Source organism: Anomaloglossus baeobatrachus, chromosome 2 (assembly GCF_048569485.1).
Source record: "Anomaloglossus baeobatrachus isolate aAnoBae1 chromosome 2, aAnoBae1.hap1, whole genome shotgun sequence".
NCBI classification, from domain to species: Eukaryota; Metazoa; Chordata; class Amphibia; order Anura; family Aromobatidae; genus Anomaloglossus; species Anomaloglossus baeobatrachus.
In genome coordinates this window covers 286,386,761-286,413,217 of record NC_134354.1, presented here as the reverse complement: position 1 = coordinate 286,413,217, position 26,457 = coordinate 286,386,761, and the positions used below count along the sequence as shown (strand labels likewise).

General features: G+C 44.3%; 1 protein-coding gene across 1 annotated transcript; it reads right to left on the bottom strand.

The window, feature by feature from the left end:
- Nucleotides 1–902: 902 nt before the first annotated feature.
- On the bottom strand, nucleotides 903–26,457 carry ABHD10 (abhydrolase domain containing 10, depalmitoylase). The gene is made up of 5 exons (XM_075333823.1): nucleotides 26,314–26,457; nucleotides 13,820–14,003; nucleotides 4,050–4,161; nucleotides 1,844–1,981; nucleotides 903–1,566 (listed from the first exon to the last, which is right to left on the bottom strand). The coding sequence occupies exons 1-5, from the start codon at nucleotides 26,420–26,422 to the stop codon at nucleotides 1,225–1,227; spliced, it is 885 nt and encodes a 294-aa protein (XP_075189938.1). The 5' UTR covers nucleotides 26,423–26,457; the 3' UTR covers nucleotides 903–1,224.

The following is a 26,457-nucleotide window of genomic DNA, read 5'->3' as shown; positions in this document are numbered from 1 at the left end:
CCAGGAGATGTAGGTGAGTTCACTGACTTTAATGAGGTCTCCTGAGGTTTTCTGAGGTCAGGTTACCTGCAGTCACAGGTGGAGGACCGAGTGAACCTCCAACTGCGACCGCAACTTGTGTCCAGTGTCGGTAAAAGGTTAAAAAAAAAAGCCAAAACTTGTTTTCGAATACTATAATTTTCTGTGCCATCTTTCATATATGTATTAGACACTTCTCTAGTATAAACACAACACTTTTGTTTTTGCCTCCATTTTTCATAAGCTTAATGATCTAAGGCCTTTTTTTCTCAAATATTACTCACAAATTTGTCTAAGGCCCCCTTCACACGCACCTTGTCTCCGGTACGTATTAGGTCCGCTCCTGCACGTACCGGAGACACGGGCACACGTAGACCCATTAAAATCAATGGGTCTGCGCACACGTGCGTGTTTTGCCATGGAACGTGTGGAGCATATGCGTGTCCATGTGTTCCACACGTAGACATGTCCACGTTTTATCCGGCATCACGGGTGTCACACGGCCCGCATACGGACCACACAGATGTAGTGTGGATGCGATCCCGTGTGACACGCACTGGAGAAAACTCACGTGTCAGAGAAAAAAAATAACAAAAAAAACTCAAACAATGAAGAATACCCAAGACAAATGAAAGATCCCTTTGAAAGGAGTTTTCACACAAAATCTTTTTCGAGACATGCAATATCACCAGTACATAGTTTAAAGTGTGAAATTCAGCAATAACATTATTATTAAAATTAAAAAAAACAAACAAACCACCACCTATGTGCATCCAACCACATAAGTACATTGACGTGGTTAAGAGCTATAGATATACAGTAACTCCCCTTACTTCTGCATGGATCACTGTTCCATATGGAGGTGCAGGTGACATTGATGTACGACATTCTACAGGCAGAAGGCACGGTTTATATATATCTTTATTTATCTGTAAACATTACATGCCATAGTGTTCTCACTAATAGAGCGATTTCTTTCAGTTCATTTTGAGGACGTTATTCACATTTACAACGGGAAGTAGAAAAGGCCATATTTGGGTAGTATAAAATAACATAGGAAATACTGACGTGAAATAGTATAAAAAGGTTGGTTTTCCAGGTAAACAGTTTTAGCCGGTAATATTTGTGCAAACATCTATTATGTAATGCTCAGAAGGAGCATCACACATAAGTAAAGCTGTTCATTACTGTGCAGATTACGGATAGTTACCCTAAAGTAGTAAGTTTATCAATTAAATCATCAATTGTGTACACTAGAAGCTTGATGTCATCTTTCTCACTCATCCGATGTAGGCCATGTTTGCGGAGAATGACATCTACATCAGTACTGAGCACACGGTCTGCAATCTGCATAGACACATGCCATGGAACATCCTCATCTTTCATGCCATGAATGAGTCGGACAGGAGAAGTTATGGGAATAGGGCTATTTAACAAACAGTGATTTTCAGCCTCTTTAACAAAAGAGTAAGGTACGGTATAAAAGCCCTCTTCACTGTATTTTGAGGCAAGCTTCCATTCACCCATATCTTCAGCGGCTTTCTTTTCCTGGAAAGTGAAAAGATCATTTCAATTCAATTGATCATACTTGCAGTACAAACAGTTAATCTGTTCCTAGACTTTCTTCTGCGTTGGTAACCTGGTGTCATAATTGTGTTCATAAGTCCTAATAATATGGGCTACCAGTTATAATTAAAAAAAAATAAAAATGACATTACAATGTGGTAATATTTGAAATGTATATCTGTATTACTGCAAAACTTACAATTAAACAAAATGTTCACAAAAAAAGTTTGTATAAATATGACGTAGCCAGACGATATACCTCTAATGGAAGTTGGTTAAATACAGTAACAAAATGGTCTGCAGCAGGGGCAACGCCAACAAGAGCTGCAATCTTCTCGGGCCGGGCAAGTGCAGCAAGTAACATAAGCCATCCTCCCATGCTGGATCCAACTAATATCTGAGAGAGGAAGATAAAACTATTAAGAATAGGAAGTCACTAGAAAACAAAGCAAACTTCAGATGCAAACAGTCATAACTTTGGATTTCCTCAACTGTTCTAAGTTTCTATGAAGGAGAGACGCAAACATGGCCAAAAAAGTGTTGGCACCCTTGAAATGGTTCCAGAAAATGAATTATTTCTCCCAGAAAACTATTGCAATTACATATGTTTATTTTCTTTGTGTGTATTGGAACAATACACACCAAAAAAAGGCAAATTGGACAATTTCACACAAAACTCCAAATACGGGCAAGGCAAAAATTGTTGACAGCCTCAATATTTGGTTGCACACCCTTTGAAATAACCAACTGCAATCAATCATTTTCTATAACCATCACCAAGCTTCTTGCATATCTCAACCGGAATTTTGGACCACTCTTTTGCAAACTGTTCCAGGTCTCTAATATTTGAAGGGTGTCTTTTCCCAACAACAAATTTAAGATCTCTACACAGGTGTTCAATGGGATTTAGATCCAGACTCATTGCTGGCCAATTGAAAACTCTTCAGCGTTTGGTTTCCATCCATAGCTGGTGCTTTCTGCATTATGTTTGGGGTCATTGTCCCCTGGAAGACCTATGATTTAGGATGCAAACCCAAACTTCTGACACTGGGCATAACATTGCGACCCAAAATGCTTTGGTAATCTTCAGCTTTCATGGTGACTTACACACGGTCAAGGCACCCAGTACCAGAGGCTGCAAACAACCAAACTTCTTTGGAGCTTGAGTGGGGCTGCTTATCCACCATCTAGATTATCCTTTGTTGCAACCTTTCATCAAACTTTTCTCTTCTGTACATGTCCAGGGAGATTAAATACAGTGCCATGGGTTGTAAACTTCATGATTATGTTGTGCATCATTGACAAAGGAACATCAAGATCTTTGGAGATGGACGTGTAACCTTGCGATTTTTGATATTTTGCAACAATTAAGTCCTCAGAGATCTCTTCTGTTTCTATTCTCCATGCTTAGTATGGCACCAATTTTGTCTGGCCCATTGTTAAAATTGAAAAGTATGAAATTATGTCGACTTTGCCTTTTTCCTTCTGGTTTTTTTTTGTGTATTGTTTCAATACACAAGGAAATAAATGTGTAAAACAATAACATGTGTAATTGAATAATTGAAATTATTTTCTGGGAGAAATACTTCATTTTGTGGAATACTTTCAAGGGTGCCAACACTTTCGGACATGACTATGTTGGTCTACTACCTATACTACATCCTAAAAATCCTATGTAAATTAGACCAGCAGTCATATAAGTTAGCATCTATTGCTTATGCAAAGTCTTTCCTAAAGGGTTGTACAGTTCAAGCAGTTCAATGTTAAAGCTGTGTGACCACAATAGGTTTTTAGGGGAGCTTTGACGCTGCGTCAAAAACCCAGTGTTGTACACTTTCAACTGGAAAAAAAAAAATAACTTTTAATTTTGAGTGGTGGCGTAAATTCATGGGTAAGAATACACACACACACACACACACACACACACACACACACACACACACGGCCCAATTCATCAAGACTGACTTAGTTCACTCCAGTCTTAATGAGGGGGCTTGATGGAGTCAGATGCTCCTGATTTTATGAAGACGTGCATGTTTTCATAAATCTGGAGCATCTCATGAGTGGCAAGCGCCTCCTTGTGAAACAATGGTAAATACAAGGTAATGAAAGTGCACCCATGAAATGAACAAGTATGTAGCTAGTCACCCAGTAAATATAAGCATTAAATGGAAAAGAAGATGGGAAATTAAGGTGCGAACATTATTAAGAAGCCTGACAATCGAAAGAAATTGTATAAGGTGCAATGGTACATATAGATAATAGGCCATATAATCAGCACAATACACACAAGCTCACCCTCCAACAACCAAAGTGGGATTAGAGCCTAAATTTTGTGACTTTTCATAGCATTAATGTCAGAAAGCGAGAACATTGATGAACTGGACCAATAATATTTTAAAAAAATATATATATACATTTTTCTCTCTCTCTCAAGAAGAAAACACAAGTCATGGCAAACTGACCTGTGGCCCCTCAGACACATCATCCAAAATTGAAAGTACATCCTTCTTCCATTTTCCAACAGTGCACTCCTTCATGTCTCCCTCAGAGCTTCCACATCCAGTGTAATCAAACCTATAAACAAAAAAAAAAAAAAAAGTCGGTAACAGCTTTTCTTTTTTTTTTGTCTTTTGGGGGGGGGGGGGGGGTGTTGGGAGTGGTAATCCCCTTGCTTTTATGCTGCAAAAGCACGGAAAATGACCATTAATGTGCATAAGCTTTTCTTATGTGCCAAGGAATGTGACATTTTGGAAATGTATATATCCTTTGCTAAACTATAAATAAAGTGAAAAAGCAAAAGTAGCACACAAGCCATAATTCTCTTTTTAGCAATAATATATGGTTACTTATTTAATCCTCTAGAAATATTTTAGAGCTAAATATTGAGAGTATATTTATATACACAATTGTTTCTTTAATACTATTCATTTTTCACATATTACTACTTTATTCATTATCTATGTAATTTAGCAATTATTCTCATCATTGTTTTTCCCAGCTTAAATATTTGTACTTTTTTCTCCTCAAATCCCATTTCATCACATAGCTCCAAGGCTATATACATGTATATACACGAACCAATGATCTCATTTATAGGTTAGATTCTTTAATCACCTATTACTAATTCATCCATATTTTATGTACAGTGCCTACAAGTCGTATTCAACCCCCTGCAGATTTAGCAGGTTTGATAAGATGCAAATAAGTTAGAGCCTGCAAACTTCAAACAAGAGCAGGATTTATTAACAGATGCATAAATCTTACAAACCAACAAGTTATGTTGCTCAGTTAAATTTTAATACATTTTCAACATAAAAGTGTGGGTCAATTATTATTCAACCCCTAGGTTTAATATTTTGTGGAATAACCCTTGTTTGCAATTACAGCTAATAATCGTCTTTTATAAGACCTGATCAGGCCAGCACAGGTCTCTGGAGTTATCTTGGCCCACTCCTCCATGCAGATCTTCTCCAAGTTATCAAGGTTCTTTGGGTGTCTCATGTGGACTTTAATCTTGAGCTTCTTCCACAAGTTTTCAATTGGGTTAAGGTCAGGAGACTGACTAGGCCACTGCAACACCTTGATTTTTTCCCTCTTGAACCAGGCCTTGCTTTTCTTGGCTGTGTGCTTTGGGTCGTTGTCTTGTTGGAAGATGAAATGACGACCCATCTTAAGATCCTTGATGGAGGAGCGGAGGTTCTTGGCCAATATCTCCAGGTAGGCCGTGCTATCCATCTTCCCATGGATGCGGACCAGATGGCCAGGCCCCTTGGCTGAGAAACAGCCCTACAGCATGATGCTGCCACCACCATGCTTGACTGTAGGGATGGTATTCTTGGGGTCGTATGCAGTGCCATCCAGTCTCCAAACGTAACGTGTGTGGTTGGCACCAAAGATCTCGATCTTGGTCTCATCAGACCAGAGAACCTTGAACCTGTCTGTCTCAGAGTCCTCCAAGTGATCATGAGCAAACTAGACGAGCCTTGACATGACGCTTTGAAAGTAAAGGTACCTTACGGGCTCGTCTGGAACGGAGACCATTGCGGTGGAGTACGTTACTTATGGTATTGACTGAAACCAATGTCCCCACTGCCATGAGATCTTCCCGGAGCTCCTTCCTTGTTGTCCTTGGGTTAGCCTTGACTCTTTGGACAAGCCTGGCCTCGGCACGGGTGGAAACTTTCAAAGGCTGTCCAGGCCGTGGAAGGCTAACAGTAGTTCCATAAGCCTTCCACTTCCGGATGATGCTCCCAACAGTGGAGACAGGTAGGCGCAACTCCTTGGAAAGGGTTTTGTACCCCTTGCCAGCCTTGTGACCCTCCACGATCTTGTCTCTGATGGCCTTGGAATGCTCCTTTGTCTTTCCCATGTTGACCAAGTATGAGTGCTGTTCACAAGCTTGGGGAGGGTCTTAATTAGTCAGAAAAGGCTGGAAGAAGAGATAATTAATCCAAACATGTGAAGCTCATTGTTCTTTGTGCCTGAAATACTTCTTAATACTTTAGGGGAACCAAACAGAATTCTGGTGTTTGAGGGGTTGAATAATAAATGACCCTCTGAATAAACTTTTCACAATTTAAAAAAAAAATAAAAAAAGAAATAACATTCTTTTTTGCTGCAGTGCATTTCACACTTCCAGGCTGATCTACAGTCCAAATGTCACAATGCCAAGTTAATTCCGAATGTGTAAACCTGCTAAATCTGCAGGGGGTTGAATACTACTTGTAGGCACTGTATTTATTATTTTTCATTTTCTATTTGGTGCGTTTTTCATCTATATTATACAGTGTGTCTACTCATATCTTGTCCACTGACCGTAACTTGAAAACAGCGGCAGCTATAGGCATAAAAGTGGTGTCTAACGTATAGTAAAGTAGCCATGTGCTACGCAATGAAACCACCTATGGCGCCACCTGGTGGAAAACAACGGAGTTAGCATTTTTATCTTGAAAACAAAACGAGAGAGAAAAAAAAGTGAATAAAAAAACTGTAGGGCATCATAAATTCAATACGAATCGACACCTTGCATACCGAAATGCTATGATATGAAACCCATGACCCCCCCCCCCCAAAAAACCCCCCCACAAAACATTGAATGCTGGTCACGCATATGGCGCTCATTTATCTTTGATGCTCAAAGTGGCCACCGTCAGCTGCAATGCACATCTGGACTATGGACAGCATACTGTATCTAGCTGCACATTGTGCAATATGGTAGGTGACACGTTTGCACAAGCATCTGTGATACGTCGTCGTAGGTCATGCAATGTTGGTGGAGGGGTCGCATACACCTGATGTTTGATGTGACCTCACAGAAAAGTCCAATGGGGTCAGGTCAGGCGAGCATGGAGGCCAGTGCACACAGCCACCATACCCAATGACTTGTAGGAAGGTCTCCATGAGGTATCGCTTCACGTCCGCAGCCTTGTGAGTTTTACACGTTCTAATCATAGCATTCATGTATGCAAGGTATCGATTCGTATTGAATTGATGATGCCCTACAACTTTGTAATTCACTTTTTTTCCTCCATCTCGTTCCGTTTGAGATAAAAATGCTAACTCCGTTGTTTTCCACCAGGTGGCGCTATAGGTGGTTTCATTGCATAGCGCATGGCTACTTTACTATACCTAGACACCACTTCTATGCCGACAGCTGCCGCCATTCTCAAGTTAATGGCGGTGCACAGGATCTGGGTGTACCAGGCCCGGAGTGGCCACAGGGCAATTCTCGCAAATGCCAGATGGGCCGGTGCATGTAGTGGGCCGGTGCCTGTAGTGGGCCGGTGCATCTGCAGTCACCGCCACTCTTCTCAGCAGTGTGCAAGCCGGGCAGCATTATTTTCCAGGCACACACTAGCTTCTGCAAGACCAGGAGGCGTTGCGCTGTGCTGTGCCAGCCCTGCTGTGTGATAGTGTGCTCGGCATGCACACACTGCAGAGGAGCGCAGTGGTGGCGGTACCTGTGACTGAAGCTTTCTCCTTCCTATGCAAATGTATTTGTGTCTCTCAGATGTAACTACATTTGAACAGTGTGTAGTGCCATGACTGTGGCCCACTCCCTACGTGCAGCAACATGATGAGATCAGCACTTTCCTGACGTCATCACAGTGTTGCAGTAGACACAGACACATCAGCCAGCGGTAAGCGCTCCATGGAGGAGCCAAAGATGACAGGTTTAATTAATGGGGATGAATGGGGAGAAGCTGAGGGTACATAATGGGGGAACATTTGTGAAGGAACACAGCTTTGCGACAGGCAGAGGGGGAGTACTGTATTCCGAAGGGGGGGGGGGTTCGGGTGTGTGTGCTAATGGGGGGGTGCATTGTATGTATGTGTGTGTGTGTGTGGTGATTGGGGGTGCATTGTATTGTGTGTGTGTGTGTGTGTGTGTGTGTGTGTGTGTGTGTGTGTGGTGATAGGGGGTGCATTATAGTGTGTGTGTATTGTATGTGTGGTGATTGTGGGTGCATTGTATTGTGTGTGGAGGGTGTGATGGGGGTAATTGCATTGTTGTGTGTGTGTGTGGCACGGGGGTGTATTGTGTGCATATGGGGGGTGGATTGTATTGTGTGTGTTTGTGTAGGGGGTGCATTGTACAGTGTGTGTGTGGGGGACGGGTGATGGGGGTGCATTGTATTGTGTGTGGGGCGGGGGTAATGGGGGGTGTATTGTGTGTGTGTGTGTGGAGGGGGTGATGGGGGTGCATTGTATTGTGCGTGTGTGCGGTAGTTACAAAAGAATATTTTGGAGAGGGGCAATATGGGGGGATATTATGGAGAGAGGCAGTGTGGAGGTATATTACAAAGAGCAGTGTGGAGGGGACATTATTAAGAGAAGTATGAGGACATTATGGAAAGAGGCAGTGTGGGGGTATATTAAGGAGAGAGGCAGTGTGGGAGGTATTTTGGATAAGGGCAGTGTGGGGGGATATTATGTGAAGGAAACAGCCATTATTTATTCAGGGGCATAGCATGGGAGATATTTAAATTTATGGGGCAGTATAATGATACTTTTATTTTTAAAGATGCTGTGTGGAGAAGTGCTGCTGAACAATAAAGAGGAAGGGCTTCAGAGACTAGCAGTGGCCACGAAACCTCATCATGGTGTCTGTACTGCGTGGAGACAAAAGGGATGGGATCGACTCAGAAGATGTCACCTATAAAAGATACCTGGATGCAAATGATTATTTGTGATATTGACTGCGTCTTATCATTATTGTGGTTCCTGTATGGTCCGCAGTCTGATAACAATGGTAAGGACAAGCTGGGAGTTGTAGATTCAGGGCATCTTCCAAGCCTTCCCATTGATTTGCAATGTAAAATACAGAACGTTTTCCGAGTGGAAAAACACCATAAGAATGGACCGGTCACTTCTTTATATCACTTGGTGGTTTTAAAAACCAAGCCTGAACCTGTGTACAGCGAGGAGATGCATATGGTCATTCGAGGATTTTTCATAGTAATTTCCATGGTGGGATCTGCCCTCCAAAAATTTCATTGCACATTCCCTAAGTGGTATGTGTCCAAAATTATCACCAGTGAAAACAACAGCTTTCCTGATCACCTATCTGTAGAATAGGTCATCAATATTAGTTCAGGGGGATCTGATTTTGTATCCCTGCCCATCAGCCATGTGACGAGACCGCAGCATTATATGGAGAGCAGCATCCTCTTCATTATCTGCGAGACCCAGCTCTGTAGGGAAAATAGCGGCTTCACTAGGTCCTGCTACTAAGAGCAATAAATAGGACTGAGCTGTAATACTGGACGCAGCCGTGACTACATGTTATATGGTCGTATTACACAACCTACAAGTGCACACAGATATGACACATTCACCATGTAAAAAAATAAGCCTGTGTACCCTCAAACGCCAGGGCTGAATTTTAGTCCCAGTACGGCCGTGGGGTGGACACAATGTATATTCTATTCATTTTAGTATTTTACGTATTAACATATTTTTTCATCGCAATGTGATGTATTTAATGTTCATGCCTTTCTAAAGTTTCAGGTGTTACGGATCTCTGATGAATCATCCTATATTTCTCTAGAGCAAGAACTCTACATATACAGTTAGGTCCAGAAATATTTGGACAGTGACACAAGTTTTGTTATTTTAGCTGTTTACAAAAACATGTTCAGAAATACAATTATATATATATATATAATATGGGCTGAAAGTGCACACTCCCAGCTGCAATATGAGAGTTTTCACATCCAAATCGGAGAAAGGGTTTAGGAATCATAGCTCTGTAATGCATAGCCTCCTCTTTTTCAAGGGACCAAAAGTAATTGGACAAGGGACTCTAAGGGCTGCAATTAACTCTGAAGGCGTCTCCCTCGTTAACCTGTAATCAATGAAGTAGTTAAAAGGTCTGGGGTTGATTACAGGTGTGTGGTTTTGCATTTGGAAGCTGTTGCTGTGACCAGACAACATGCGGTCTAAGGAACTCTCAATTGAGGTGAAGCAGAACATCCTGAGGCTGAAAAAAAAGAAAAAAATCCATCAGAGATAGCAGACATGCTTGGAGTAGCAAAATCAGTCGGGTACATTCTGAGATAAAAGGAATTGACTGGTGAGCTTGGGAACTCAAAAAGGCCTGGGCGTCCATGGATGACAACAGTGGTGGATGATCGCCGCATACTTTCTTTGGTGAAGAAGAACCCGTTCACAACATCAACTGAAGTCCAGAACACTCTCAGTGAAGTAGGTGTATCTGTCTCTAAGTCAACAGTAAAGAGAAGACTCCATGAAAGTAAATACAAAAGGGTTCACATCTAGATGCAAACCATTCATCAATTCCAAAAATAGACAGGCCAGAGTTAAATTTGCTGAAAAACACCTCATGAAGCCAGCTCAGTTCTGGAAAAGTATTCTATGGACAGATGAGACCAAGATCAACCTGTACCAGAATGATGGGAAGAAAAAAGTTTGGAGAAGAAAAGGAACGGCACATGATCCAAGGCACACCACATCCTCTGTAAAACATGGTGGAGGCAACGTGATGGCATGGGCATGCATGGCTTTCAATGGCACTGGGTCACTTGTGTTTATTGATGACATAACAGCAGACAAGAGTAGCCGGATGAATTCTGAAGTGTACCGGGATATACTTTCAGCCCAGATTCAGCCAAATGCCGCAAAGTTGATCGGACGGCGCTTCATAGTACAAATGGACAATGACCCCAAGCATACAGCCAAAGCTACCCAGGAGTTCATGAGTGTAAAAAAGTGGAACATTCTGCAATGGCCAAGTCAATCACCAGATCTTAACCCAATTGAGCATGCATTTCACTTGCTCAAATCCAGACTTAAGACGGAAAGACCCACAAACAAGCAAGACCTGAAGGCTGCGGCTGTAAAGGCCTGGCAAAGCATTAAGAAGGAGGAAACCCAGCGTTTGGTGATGTCCATGGGTTCCAGACTTAAGGCAGTCATTGCCTCCAAAGGATTCGCAACAAAATATTGAAAATAAAAATATTTTGTTTGGGTTTGGTTTATTTGTCCAATTACTTTTGACCTCCTAAAATGTGGAGTGTTTGTAAAGAAATGTGTACAATTCCTACAATTTCTATCAGATATTTTTGTTCAAACCTTCAAATTAAATGTTACAATCTGCACTTGAATTCTGTTGTAGAGATTTCATTTCAAATCCAATGTGGTGGCATGCAGAGCCCAACTCGCGAAAATTGTGTCACTGTCCAAATATTTCTGGACCTAACTGTATGTCTTCTGTCAGTGTACATGGTATGTGATCTATCCCTGAGGAAGCAGCTGGCCGACTTTGAAACACGTAGGATTTAATATTAATACATCGCCTTGAAGGATTTTGATGTCTTCTTGGCAGCGCAGTATTGACATTTTCCACACTCCTAATTTTATTTATCTCCAAGGGTCTGCAGCAGCCATGTTATACAATTGTGTCTCACACAACTTCCTCAGATGAGGACCACCATGTCTTTTTTTTATTTAGTCTCCTGCACTCCTCTACTGGTTTCAGTTTTTTGGAAATGTACCATGAGTACCAAGACTATAATTAACGAGGAAAAGTGAATTTGCATTTATTATTCCATGAAGTCATGAAAACAACATACGAAGGTTTATAATAAAGTGATTCAAAACTAATTTATTGATTTTTCTATATTTACAATTATACTGTAGATTGGACTCTCTTGTAAAAGTAATCATGTTCTCATACAGTCCTTGGAGGCAGCGTGCAAAGTCCAGTATATCCTGGTGGAAGATCAGTCATTGTTCCTTCAAGTACACCTGAACTTATAGAGATAAGCATCAATTATATTGATATAAGGGCCATCCTCAAAAGAAGGTGAGCTGTAGTTCTTCTCACTAAACCAGCTCCGCATAGTTTTTTCTTTTTGTGATTTACCAGGAAACTTAGAATTATTGTGACAAAGCTATCAAATCACTTTCTCCCTACTAGTGATCTATTGGGGCCCTGCTCGCGCTACTGCACCCAAATACATGTGCCGTCCAAAAGTCGAAAATATCAGAAAAACTTGGTACAAACTTATATTTTGAAGTTTCTGATAACCATAAAGCTGTTCTGATGACTAAAAGTATGATTAGAGACTATGGACAGCTTTAACATAAAAAAAGATGTTAGTGGTTACCTTTTATAAAAATACTGCTTTCAGCATTGAACATTAATCATTCAAATGGTCTCTCCAGGGAGGAAGGAGACAAACTCTAGCGCCACCTATTGGAAGTAGCAATCCTAAAAGTCAAAAGTGGCCCTCTAACAAGCCTTTTCATATGACCTGGCATAAATCCTACGTCATATGAAAAGGCTTGTTAAAAAGCCACTTTTGACTTTTAGGATTGCTACTTCCAATAGGTGGCGCTAGAGTTTGTCTCCTTCCTCCCTGCAGAGACCATTTCAATATTTATTTTAAATAAAAACACAAATAAGCCTTGTTCACCCGTTTATTAACCCCCCCGAAACAAAGCTCCGACGTAATCCACGTCCTGCGATGCTTACATCCAGCCGCGACTGACACAGCTGAATGCAGCCTCACAGCGAGACAGCAGAGGTAACCACAGGGCATTTCCCACGGCCGGTAATGTGAACTCACTACCGACCGTGAGAAATGCAGCGTGTGCTCACAGGCACTCTGTCTATCTATCCCTCTGTCTGTCTATTCTTCTATCTATTCTATCTATCCCTCTGTCTGTCTATTCTTCTATCTATTCTTCTGTCTATTTCTCTATCTCAGAATGAAATGACTTTTTTTTCAATGTGCTTTATTGCATTGAATGCAATAAAGCACATGTACCAACCCGCACACGGCAAAACCGCGGCAATACCGCGAACAATACCGCAGTAAAACCGCAGCAAACCGCATGCGGTTTTCAGGTGCGGTTTGCCACGGTTTTTTACCGCGGATGCGGTAATCTTTCAATGCCTGATGAATTTTCTTGAGAAAATTCCATTTTCCAGTGCGCACAAAGCCTTACACCTTACGATATCACATTTGATATCATATGCGATCGTAACCGCCCCCATCGTATGTGCGGCACGTTCAATTTGTTGACCGTGTCGCACAAACGATTATTTGCCGTCACACGTACTTACCCTTCCATACGACCTCGATGTGGGCGGCGAACATCAACTTCCTGGAGTGGGAGGGACGTTCGGCGTCACAGCGACGTCAGGCGGCAGCCGGTTAATAGAAGTGAAGGGGCAGAGATGAGCGGGACGTAAACATCCCGCCCACCTCCTTCCTTCCGCATTGCCGGCGGGAGCCGTGGGACGCAGGTAAGATCTGTTCATCGTTCCCGGGATGTCACACACTGCGATGTGTGGTACCTCGGGAACATTGAACAACCCGACATGCAATTTTAAGGAAATGAACGACGTGCATGCGATGAACGGTTTTACGTTCAATCGCACATAGCTGTCACACGCTACAACAACACTAAGGATGCCGGATGTGCGTCACTTACGACGTGACCCCGCCGACACATCGTTAGATTTGTTGTAGCGTGTAAAGCCCGCTTTCCACACAGTTCGAAACATTAGTACGGTATAAAATGTTTAATAAGTGATATTTAGTAGGCAACATCTAGGAAGAAAATAAAAAAAAAAATAATTTAGGGGCAAAGTGCGCCCATAGACGTAAATTTAGAAGTTTTAATTGACTTTGCTTTACCAGTTTAATCAAGTAAAAAAAACAAAAAACAAACTGTTTTACATGCTTTTTATGAGTGTTACCGTATAAATGAGTGTCCAAGAGATTTGCAAAAGTCTTCAAGAGCCACAGCTTTCTGAGCATTCATGTCGGAGGCAAAACCAGGCAAGAAAATGACCCCAGGACTTTTGCCTTTCAGCTTCTGGTAAGCCAACTTTGGCAAATCTTTACGTGCCAAGTACTGAACAGATGATTTAGACCTGCAAGCTGGAGAGAAACCGAAAGGAATTAAGAGATAATGGTGCTGAAAAATGTGTACAAGAAGACTTATTTCTGTCAGAACTGATGGCATATCAATCGAATACATGTGTAATGGCATTTGGACCACCACTGGTCAGGAAGTCGAGACCACCATGATCGTCAGAATACAGGGGCAGCTGTAGTTAGGGGCTGCAGCTCACGCACGGTCTTACCGTACAGCAATGCTCCAATCCACACACTGTCCACCAATCTAAGACACATTCTCATTCACATTCATACATCAGCAATAAGCCATAATGTTCCATGGTGCGAATGAAAAAGATTATTATGCTCACAAATAATGGAGATATAGTGGATATAAAAAGTATACACACCCCTATTAAGATAACAGGTTTTTGTCATGTGGGGGGAAAAAACCCAAAACCTCATACCAAGAGGAATAATTTCAGATCATAATCCACCATTAATCTGTACAAATCCACTGAGAAACAAAACAAATAATTTTAAAGTAACAAAATAAAAATAAAACAATGTGGTTGCATATCTTTGAACACCCCCTTATATTTGTGGATGTGGATGTGTTCAGCATTAGCCAAATCACATGTAACCTCGTGTCAAATAGTAGTCAGTACACAGCTCCCATCATTTGACGTGATTCTGATTAACCCCTTAATGACGAATTACTTACCATGTCAGACATCCTTTGTCTCCCTGCCTTTGATAGGGGCTCGCATGCCGAGCCCTCATCTGTCCCTGCACATGTTGGCTGGTTTAGTCAGCCGATGTGCCTCAAACGGCTGGGATAGATTGGTGCTTTGCCCACAGCGGTTAACCCGTTAAATGCCACTGTCAATCTCTGACAGTGGTATTTAACGTATGTCGACATGGGGGGTACGCAGTTCTAAGCCCTCAACGGCACTGCTGCGACCACGGGACACTGATGAGTGGTCATGACAGCCAGGAGTCTGTGGCATTGCTGTATATAGAACAAGTGATCAGACTATTGCAGGTTGAAATCCCTCAAGGGGACTACTAAATAAAGTAAAAAGTATTTAAAATATGGGAAAAAAAAAAAAAAAAGTAATATATACCAGAGAGGTATCCATTGCGCTCCTGCACATTCGCACTATGATCTGTCCAGTTGAGGACACATCAAAGTACTGTAGCGCGCATGCACAGGCGATCTTTGATCTTTCCTCATGCCTACTCAATACAGTACTTTGCTCTGCCCTCAGCAGGGCAGATCAAAGTGTGCAGGAGTGCAATGGTCGCTTCTTTGTGAATGACACAGGACGTGTCAATCACACTGGGCTGGGCAGGAGGACAGCGAGCGGACGAGATGGAGGAGGTGCCGTACCAAGAGCAGCGACTGCCAATGGACCGGACCGCTCCATAGATGAGTAATATAAAGGTGTTCTGTAAAGTTATACAGAGCAGCCCTGGCTGTTATATACAGCATTCTATAATGCTGTATATAAGGGCTCACTGATGGTGGATGCAGCTCAAAAGGGGAAAAACCTGGTGACAGGATCCCTTTATGTGTACATATTTATGCAACCACTTTAGTCATTTTTCTTTTTTGCACACAAAAAAAAAAAAAAAAATCAGTTTGTTTTACAATTGAATCGTACAGATTTTGGGTCACATTAAGGGGTGGAAAAAAATCATTGAAATTATTTTTACTATTTGTTATCAGTACTAAAGCCTGGCATTTTAAAAAGGTGTGTGTAGACTTTATATCTACTGCACATGTCTGCTCCATCATTCTGAGGATTGGTTGGAGCCATAAAGATTGGCCAAGCACTAATGTTACATTGACTGGAAAAGTCATCTTCACTTTGGATTATTTTTTATGACTGGTTTAGAATGTATTTTTTTTTTTTTACAACTACAACAAGTACAATGATTTTTATAATGAATGATCATTTTATACTTTACCAGGCGGTGGATTCGTCCACTCAATGCTTTACTATTTCTGGCTGATGACCATGATAGGAGTGATTCTGCCAAGCTTTCAGAACGTATCCCTTTTATCACATGGGAATGTTTACATTATTATATAACGCTACATTTACTTTGCTGTGTGAGTCAGGAATATAAGAACTGGGACACAGTGTGGCCACAGGCACAATAAGGCTATGTGCCCACGCTGCGGAAAATGCGCGGATTTTGCCGCGGATTTTCCAGAAATCTGCAGCACAGCTACTCCCCAGCCATTTCTATGGCATTTGGGAAATGCTGTGCCCACGCTGAGGATTTTTCCGCAGCGGAAATCGTGTGGAAAAATCTGCAGCATGTCAATTATTGTTGCGGATTTCTCCGCAGGGTCCCATATACTTACCTGCCTTGATAGAGACCTGAGTCACTTCTCCGTCCGGTGTAGCGGCAGCGGCAGCAGCGCGGTGGATCCAGCCAGGTACAGGAAGGAAGAGGTGGGCGGGGCCTGCACGAGCTCCGGTCATGTGACAGCCGGAGCTAGTTCAGGCCCGCCCACCTCCAGCACAGTGCACCAGACCAGACGCTGACAGTGACCCGGCCGCCAGAAAGCGAGATGCTGCATGATGGAGGTAAGTATAAACTTCCCCGATCACGGCAGCACTTGTTCTGCATTGAGGATGCAGTGCCGAAGCCATGGTACTGTATCCTCAATGCAGAATGCCCGCAGCATATCCGCACGACATTCCGCTGTGCATCCGCAGCATTGAAACAGAGAAAGTTCTGTTGCGGATTTCTGGTAGCACCTGCCGAATGTCTGGCGGATATATCCGCAGGACAATGTCCCCGTGGGCACATAGCCTAACGCTTTGTCACAGATTGCTAGGCAGATAAAAAAACAGCAGTATTTTAAGTAATGACAAACCATGGGCGTACCCAGGATCAGAACTGGGGGGGGGCAAGCCATGGTCGTTCAGGTTGTAAAATATTAGACGGAAAAGGTGAATGAAACGAAAATGTTAAGAGAATTAAATGTAATTATAGCAGTGCTTTATTAGATATTACAATTTGCTTGCAAATAAATTTAGATTTTTATTCTGATTACATGTCTTATACTAATATAATTTTTCTTAGGTTTGAAGAAAACTTGTTCAAAACTTTTGTTTCAATCCAGTCCCGATTTTCCTTGAAGAATTTCCGATGGACGCTCGTCAAGCACAACCCAGTCAGTCTGTCCTCTCCCATTGTACTTCTAAGCCAGGTCTTTAAGGCCACGTCTCACTAAGCAACATCGCTAGCAACATCGCTGCTGAGGAACAACTTTTGTGACGTTGCTAGCGATGTTGCTGTGTGTGACATCCACCAACAACCCGGCCCCTGCTGTGAGGTCGTTGGTTGTTGCTGAATGTCCTGGACCATTTTTTAGTTGTTTTTCTCCCGCTGTGAAGCACACATCGCTGTGTGTGACAGCGAGAGAGCAACAACTGAATGTGCAGGCAGCAGGAGCCGGCTTCTGCGGACGCTGGTAACCAATGTAAATATTGGGTAACCAAGAAGCCCTTTCCTTGGTTACCCGATATTTACCTTCGTTACCAGCATTCGCCGCTCTCACGCTGTCAGTGCCGGCTCCCTGCACACATAGCCAGACTACACATCGGGTAATTAACCCGATGTGTACTCTGGCTAGGTGTGCAGAGAGCCAGCGCTAAGCGGTGTGCGCTGGTAACCAAGGTAAATATCGGGTTGGTTACCCGATATTTACCAAGCGCAGCATCGCTTCCATGCGTCGCTGCTGGCTGGGGGCTGGTCACTGGTGAGATCTGCCTGTGTGACAGCTCACCAGCAACCAGTGTAGTGACGCTCCAGCGATCCCTGCCAAATCAGGTTGCTGGTGGGATCGCTGGAGCGTCGCTTAGTGTGACGGTACCTTTACCCTTCGAAGGGTACTAAAAGATCGTTCAACAGTAGCTGTCTCTCATATACAGCCCCTCATAGGACTCCCATATCATATACAGCCCCTCCATAGGGCTCACAATAGGAGCCCTATGGGGGGGGCTTTATCTCATATGAGGCCCCCCCATAGGGCTCCCATATTCAGCCCCCCCATCATATACAACAGCTCCCCAGACCCCCAGACTGTCTGATTTAATATTTACATTTTTTGTTACTTGTGGCAGCAGCTCAGCCTCCCAGCAGTCTCCCCACTTGTGACTGTGCCGGGCGCTCTGCACTGCAAGACTCGACACAACGGGGCGCAGAGTGATGATGTCAATGTCATCACTCCAGTCCCCGCTGTGCTGATTTGCAGTGCAGAGTGGCCGGCAGGCCCAGAGGACGAGATTTTACAGCTCCTACTAGGAGCGGCTGCGGGAGCAGCGTTCAGCCTGCCCTGCGGTACTAGTGGGTGGCGGGTGCCGATGCAATATGCTGCCCTGTCCTCTTCTCACCACCCGCTACCTGACAGAGACCGGTCATAATAGGTGCGTGCCCCTGCTTCTAGCGGAGGAGCTGCCCCCCCTGCTCGTCGCTGGGTACGCCCATGTGACAAACGTAAGATGAGAAGTGGGTGATCTATGAGGTTTATACATCCAAATTATTGTGATACTACAACCTATGGAAGAATAGGAATCACTGAATCATCACTTCTAAAAGCAAGCAAGGTGGCAACTTCTTGTGAATGAGACCTAAGGAAACTTCTGGACTTTGCTGATCCACAGAAGCAGCATCAAATACTATCAAGCGTCATATCCAACCCATTTGATACCTTAACCCCTTCACTATTTTTCGTTTTTTTCCTCCCCTCCTTCCAAGAGCCATAACTTTTTTATTTTTCAGTTAAAACAGCCACATGAGGGTTTGATTTTTGTGAGAGGAGTTGTACTTTTTAACGGAACCATTCATTCTGCCCGACATTGTACTGGAAAGCAATTTCCAAGTACAGTGACATCGCAAAAAAAAAAAAAAAAAGTGCAATTGCACGATTGTTGTTTTGTTAACCATGTTCACTATATGGTAAAATGGATGTGCCCATATGATGCCTCAGGTCAGTACGAGTTTGTAGATATGTGTATGATCTGATAAATATGCATGTATAGGTTTACTTTTCATAGTTTTACATCCAGGTGGTGAAAACAAATAAAATTCAAAGATTTGTAAAAAAAAAATACAAAAATTTGTCGCCATTTTCTGAGACCTGTAACATTCTCATTTTTCGGGATCTGGGGCTCAGTGATGGCTTATTTTTGTGTGTCCTGAGCTGGCGTTTTTAATTCTACCATTTATGGGTAGATGCAATGTTTTGATTGCCAGTTATTGCATTTTAATGTAACGTTACAGCGACAAAAAAAAAAAAAAAATTGTAATTCTGCAGTTTTGATTTTGTTTTTTTCTTGCAACGCTCTATAACGATCAGATTAATAGCTTTTATATTTTGATAGATCGGGCATTTCTCAATGTGGCAATACCAAATATGTGTATATATATATTTTTTTTCCAATAGGGCAAAAAGGTATTCAGGTATTTGTATTCAGTGAAGACTTTCCCATTACTGAGGTAGGGGATGGCAGTTCTTACTGAGGAGATTCTGACGAGAGGAGGGGGGAGCTACAGGCAGAGCTCCTCCCCCTCATCCCTCTTCTATCTACATAGAATTTCAGTCGTTACAACTCATCTACTCTCAGTAAGGCTACGTTCACACTTCCGTTGTTTTGCATCAGTCACAATCCGTCGCCTTGAGGAATTACGGTATCCTGCAAAATATTTTGCAGGAATCCTGTTTTTCCCCATAGGCTTCTATTAGTGACGGATTGTGACTGATTATGCTGCGTTGCATCCGCTGCGTCGCGGTCAGTCGTTTTTTAACTGACCGCCGGGCGGGAGCAACGCAGCCTCTAACGTTTTTTGAGCAGCGCGATCCGTAGGATTTCTCTGCGCATGCGCTCTCTGGCTCCCCGCCCCCGTAACCAGGATAAACATCGGGTAACCAAGCAATGCGCTTTGGTTAGTTACCCGATATTTACAGTGGTTACGGGTGCAGGGAGCAAAGATAAATATCGGGTAACCAAGCAAAAAGTGCTTTACTTTTAGTTACCCGATATTTACCCTGGATACAGTGTGCAAGGAGGCCGACACTTCACCGCTCGGCTCCGCCCCCTCCCGCACTCCGCATGTGTACACACACACACACACACACACACACACACACACACACACTCACTTGTTCCCAGCCCTGCAGTCCCCGCGGCACTGACGTCCTCAGCTCCACAGCCCCGCCCCCTCGCGCTCTGCCCCCTCCCGTACTCCGCATGTACACACGCATGTAGACACACACACACACACACACACGTTCCCAGCCATGCAGACCGCGGCACTGACGTCCTCAGCTCCGCCTGCCGAACTCCGCCCCCCCGCACACAACGGAGTCCGACAAAGAAATTCTTTTCTTTGTCACCGTTGTCATCCGTTGTACAACGCATCAGTCACATGCGTCAAGCAACGCATGTGACTGATGCAAAACAACGGAAGTGTGAACTTAGCCTAAGGCGTCCTTCACATGTCCGTGTCTCCGGTACGTGTTTGGTCCGTTTCCTCATGTGCCGGAAACATGGGCACACGTAGACCTATTAAAATCAATGGGTCTGCGCTCATGTCCGTGTTTTGCCATGGACCGTGTGGCGCATACGTGTGCTCCACACGTAGACATGTCCGTTTTTCTCCAGCATCACGGGTGTCACACGGCCTGCACATAAACTGCATGGATGTGATCCGTGTGATACGCACCGAAGAAAATACACGTGTCTGAATTAAAAGGAATTTCTGTACTCACCACCTGCAGCGCTGCTGTCTCTGCCGCGCTGTCACTTGCTTCCGACCCCCGCTCATTATGCTCATTGCATATTCACTCCACTGCAGGCCGGAAGCAGCAGCGGGGAGTCAGCAGGACCGGAGACCGTAGATCAGCAACGCCAGGGACAGGTGAGCAGAAAGTTCCAGCTCTCCGTCTTATCACTGATAGCAAACAGAGAACACACGTGTGCCATAAAGACGGCACATGGAGGGCAATACGCACCTTTGACACGTACGTGAAAAACGTGCGTGATTTTCATGGACGTGTGAAAGAGGCCTAATGGAAAGTCTTCACTGAATACAGATTTGGCCTCAGAAGTGAGAATTTTGATAATGACATCAATTCTGGCAGAGAAAGAAGCAGATTTGTCATATCATAGGTCTGATTTGTCACGACCTATGATGCACATTTACTTTCAAAGTTATCTGCCTTGCCTTAATGTGGGCTCACATGCGGAGATCGCATCTTTCCCTGCACATGTCGGGTGATCTGATTAGCTGACATGTGCCTCTAATAGCTGTGGGTGTATCAGAAAGCTGCTCATGGCTAAACAATTGAATCCCACTGTCAATCTCTGACAGTAGGGTTTAATGCACACTGGTGGGGAGCGAGATACCCCTGCTCCCATCAGCTTTTTTTTGCAATTTCACTGCAGTTGGATTTTTTTCCCATTTTCCAGTACAGTGCTGGCCAAAAGTATTGGCACCCCTGCAATTCTGTCAGATAATACTCAGTTTCTTCTTGAAATTGATTGCAATCACAAATTCTTTGGTATTATCATCTTCATTTATTTTGCTTGCAATGAAAAAAACACAAGAGAATGAAACAAAAATCAAATCATTTATCATTTCACAAAAAACTCCAAAAATGGGCCAGACAAAAGTTTTGGCACCCTTAGCCTTGGTTGCACAACCTTTAGCCAAAATAACTGCGAACAACCGCTTCCGGTAACCATCAATGAGTTTCTTACAATGCTCTGCTGGAATTTTAGACCATTCTTCTTTGGCAAACTGCTCCAGGTCCCTGAGATTTGAAGGGTGCCTTCTCCAAACTGCCATTTTGAGATCTCTCCACAGGTGTTCTATGGGATTCAGGTCTGGACTCATTGCTGGCCACTTCAGTAGTCTCCAGTGCTTCCTATCAAACCATTTTCTAGTGCTTTTTGAAGTGTGTTTTGGGTCATTATCCTGCTGGAAGACCCATGACCTCTGAGGAAGACCCAGCTTTCTCACACTGGGCCTTACATTATGCTGCTAAATTTGTTGGTAGTCTTCAGACTTCATAATGCCATGCACACGGTCAAGCGGTCCAGTCCCAGAGGCAGGAAAGCAACCCCAAAACATCAGGGAACCTCCGCCATGTTTGACTGTAGGGACCATGTTCTTTTCTTTGAATGCCTCTTTTTTTTCCTGTAAACTCTATGTTGATGGCTTTTCCCAAAAAGCTGTACTTTTGTCTCATCTGACCAGAGAACATTCTTGCAAAACGTTTTAGGCTTTCTCAGGTAAGTTTTGGTAAACTCCAGCCTGGCTTTTTTATGTCTCGGGGTAAGAAGTGGGGTCTTCCTGGGTATCCTACCATACAGTCCCTTTTCATTCAGACGCCGACGGATAGTACGGGTTGACACTGTTGTACCCTCGGACTGCAGGGCAGCTTAAACTTGTTTGGATGTTAGTCGAGGTTCTTTATCCACCATCTGCACAATCTTGCGTTGAAATCTCTTGTCAATTTTTCTTTTCCTTCCACATCTAGGGAGGTTAGCCACAGCGCCATGGGCTTTAAACTTCTTGATGACACTGCGCACCGTAGACACAGGAACTCTCAGGTCTTTGGAGATGGACTTGTAGCCTTGAGATTGCTCATGCTTCCTCACAATTTGGATTCTCAAGTCCTCAGACAGTTCTTTGGTCTTCTTTCTTTTCTCCATGCTCAATGTGGTACACACAAGGACATAGGACAGAGGTTGAGTCAACTTTAATCCATGTCAACTGGCTGCAAGTGTGATTTAGTTCTTGCCAACACCTGTTAGGTGCCGCAGGTAAGTTACAGGTGCTGTTAATTACACAAATTAGAGAAGCATCACATGATTTTTCAAACAGTGCCAATATTTTTGTCCACCCCTTTTTATGTTTGGTGTGGAATTATATCCAATTTGGCTTTATGACAATTTTTTTTTTTTCATTGAAGACAAATTAAATGAAGATAATAATACTAAAGAATTTGTGATTGCAATCATTTTCAGGAAGAAACTGAGTATTATCTGACAGAATTGCAGGGGTGCCAATACTTTTGGCCAGCACTGTATGATAAAATGAATTGTGCCGTTCTAAAAATACAACTTGTCCTGTAAAAAAAAAACAAGTTATCATATGGCAATATTGACGGAAAAATAAAGTTATGGCTCTAACCACTGGCGGGTTGTGGTAATAAGATGTCCCGCCGCTGCTGTGGTTTTAGGGACAGATGGTATAGCAGCAAGTGTGTTTGAGCCCTCCGCCAGTAGGGGCTAAAGTCCCACGTAGGTGTACTGCGCTAGTAATAGACATGACACAGTTCTTGCAGATTAACCGGTATTTACTCACTGGATGTTGCAAGTGCAGTTTGGTACAGCTGGTCAACCGACTTTCCTTTGTCCCGGTGCTGACTTGAGACCCAGTTGAGTCCTCCGTGCACATGCAGAGCTAATGGTCCTCTTGCCTGAAGCTGTCGGTGACCTGTGGCGCTCCGCTCCTTTTCTTTCCAGGCACAGTATGACAGACCTCACGGTCCCTTGTGGGGTCGGCTAGTTCTCTGTGCTCTCTCCCGAGTCCTATATAGGAGGCTGTGTCTCTGAACCTGTGGGTGGTGTGGTACCCTGGAAGTCACCACACACGGCTGGATCAGCAGACCGCCTGGAGCTGTCGTCTACTCTGGGGTCCAGTACCCCGTCGTGCGTAGTACCTGGGATCTTCTGTCTACCGTCAGGCTACTACCTCCTAGTCACCCTTTGGGGTCTCCTCACAATCCTTACACCCCTCTCACTCACAGACTCCTTTCAACTGTCAAATGCAACTGTCGTTTTTCCTCTCTGCCAACTCTGCCTAGCAACCCCTGTCGCTTCCCACTAGCCACGCCCCTTCCCCAGGCTAACAGCTAAGGGATCGGTTCTCACATCTTCCCACTGTTAACCCTCTACATGCTGCACCCAGTTCTCAGGGAATGTGCCCCTACCTGTGTGTGAGGTGTGGGTTGTCAGCAGAGGGTGTTCCAGAAAGCCTTAGGATCCTGCAGATCACTGGGTAGCATACCCCAGGGTGCTGCACATGTATTTCCTTCTCCCAGCAAAGTCTATGAGATTTCTATTTTGCTGTCCGCACAGTGCATTTTTTTGGCTGCGTTTTTGAAGATGCAGCATGTCAGTTCTTTTTGCGTTTTTCCAGCCTTTTTTGAGCCCTCCAGTCAAGGGATTTGACTTAAATAACGCATTGGGCAAAACGCATGCTTTTTATGCTTATTGCTGCGGGTGCGTTTTTTGGTGCCAAAAACGCTGCATCTTAAGATGCACTGTGTGAACATAGCCATACACTTAAAAGAGGTTGGCCACTATTTTAACACTGATGGCCTTTCCTTAGGCTAGGATATCAATGTCTGACTAGCCGCGGTCGGACACCAGCACACCCACCGATCAGCTGTTCACGGTGCCAGCGACAGGTAGCCAGAAATGCTCACTTTTGAAGCTGCCCGTATTCTGCACATCGGCCTCCTATTCAGATGAATAGATGGTGTATGTGCGTTACCCGGCTGCAGCCGCCATCAGTGGAAGGAGCAGTTCTGGAACCACTGCTGCCACCGGTAACAGCTGATAGGTGGGGGGCGGGGTGTCATTAATGGCCTATCCTAAGGATAGACTTATGTAAAAGTAGCAGACAACTTATTTAAAAGGCAGGTACCAAAAATATGTAATGGACATAAAATATGGACACCGAAGGGTTTTATGAAAAAGGTTAAAGGACTTTGGGCCACTGATCTCACACAGTGATGCCCTGCATAACATTCTCGTCTCGCCAGCCTGACCCAGACAGGCCCTGGCATCACCATGTACATCAGCGTAGGCAGACATTCTTTTTTTTAGATTTGAATAGCGCGTGTTGTTAAAGGGTTATTATTATTAATTATTATAGCGCCATCAATTCCATGGCGCTTTACATGTGAAAGGGGTATACATAATAGGGACAAGTACAATAATCATTAACAATACAAGACTCAGACTGGTACAGGAGGAGAGAGGTCCCTGCCCGCGAGGGCTCACAGTCTACAAGGGATAGCTGAGGATACAGTAGGTGAGGGTAGGGCAGGGTTAAACGACTTTGGGTTGCTGACCTCACACCACTGTAAAGCGGGCTTTACACGCTACGACATCGCTAATGCGGAGTCGTTGGGGTCACGGAATTCGTGACGCACATCCGGCCGCATTAGTGATGCCGTTGCGTGTGACATCGATTAGCGATTTTGCATCGTTGCAAAACAGTGAAAAATCGCTAATCGGCGACACGGGGGTCCATTCCCAATTATCGTTATTTCAGCAGTAACGAGGTTGTTCGTCGTTCCTGCGGCAGCACACATCGCTCCGTGTGACGCCGCAGGAGCGAGGAACGTCTCCCTACCTGCCTCCCGGCCGCTATGCGGAAGGAAGGAGGTGGGCGGGATGTTACGTCCCGCTCATCTCCGCCCCTCCGCTGCGATTGGGCGGGGGTTCAGTGACGTCGCTGTGACGCCGCACGGACCGCCCCCTTAGAAAGGAGGCGGTTCGCCGGTCACAGCGACGTCGCCGGACAGGTAGGTATGTGTGACGGCTCTGGGCGATGTTGTGCGCCACGGGCAGCGATATGCCTGTGTCGCGCAACAGATGGGGGCGGGTACGCACACTAGCGATATCGGGACCGATATCGCAGTGTGTAAAGTAGCCTTAAGGAGTTACCTGGATCACACCCAGGCGCACAGAAATGTACATGGGCAGCCATATTGGTGGGAGATCAGGGGCCCAAAGTCATTTAACCCTTTAAGAACACTAGTTATTCACATCTAAGAGTATAAGCGGTCTGCCCACACTGATGTCAGCTCTTCTGCCCAGGGCCAGGCTGGCGTGCATAACTGTGTCTGCTGTTGGATCAGGGACATAACACCATTTAACCCTTTTCCCTTCGGTGCCCTCCTTTATATGTAGTCACACCAGGGAATTAGGACCCCTTCTGGTTATTACAATTTGAAATATATAATAGTAAATACATTTTGCACTGGATTGTAGCACTGCGCACACAAGCTGCAGGGGCCTGGAGTCACATACACAAACCCTGGAGACAAATGTAATAACGCAGCTCCTCAGCCCAGAAATGACGCTCAGGACGGAGTGTGACCGGTGACTGAGCGCCGCACACACGGCCAGTGACACCCCTGCGTGTACGGATAGTCCCCAGCCCGGCGCACTCATCCAGGACGTGTAGTAATGGCAGTACGGGCAGCGCTGCTGATGGCGGCCGCTGGAGGGCGCACTCTCACCTGCACGGGGCACGCTGACTCCGGGCTGCAGGATGGCCGCTCCATGCTCCCATAGACGCAGCAGCACGGAGCGAGGTCTGCCCACTGTGCCCAGCGCTGCTAACGCCATAATGACACCGACAGTCCGGGAGCCCCGCCCACACT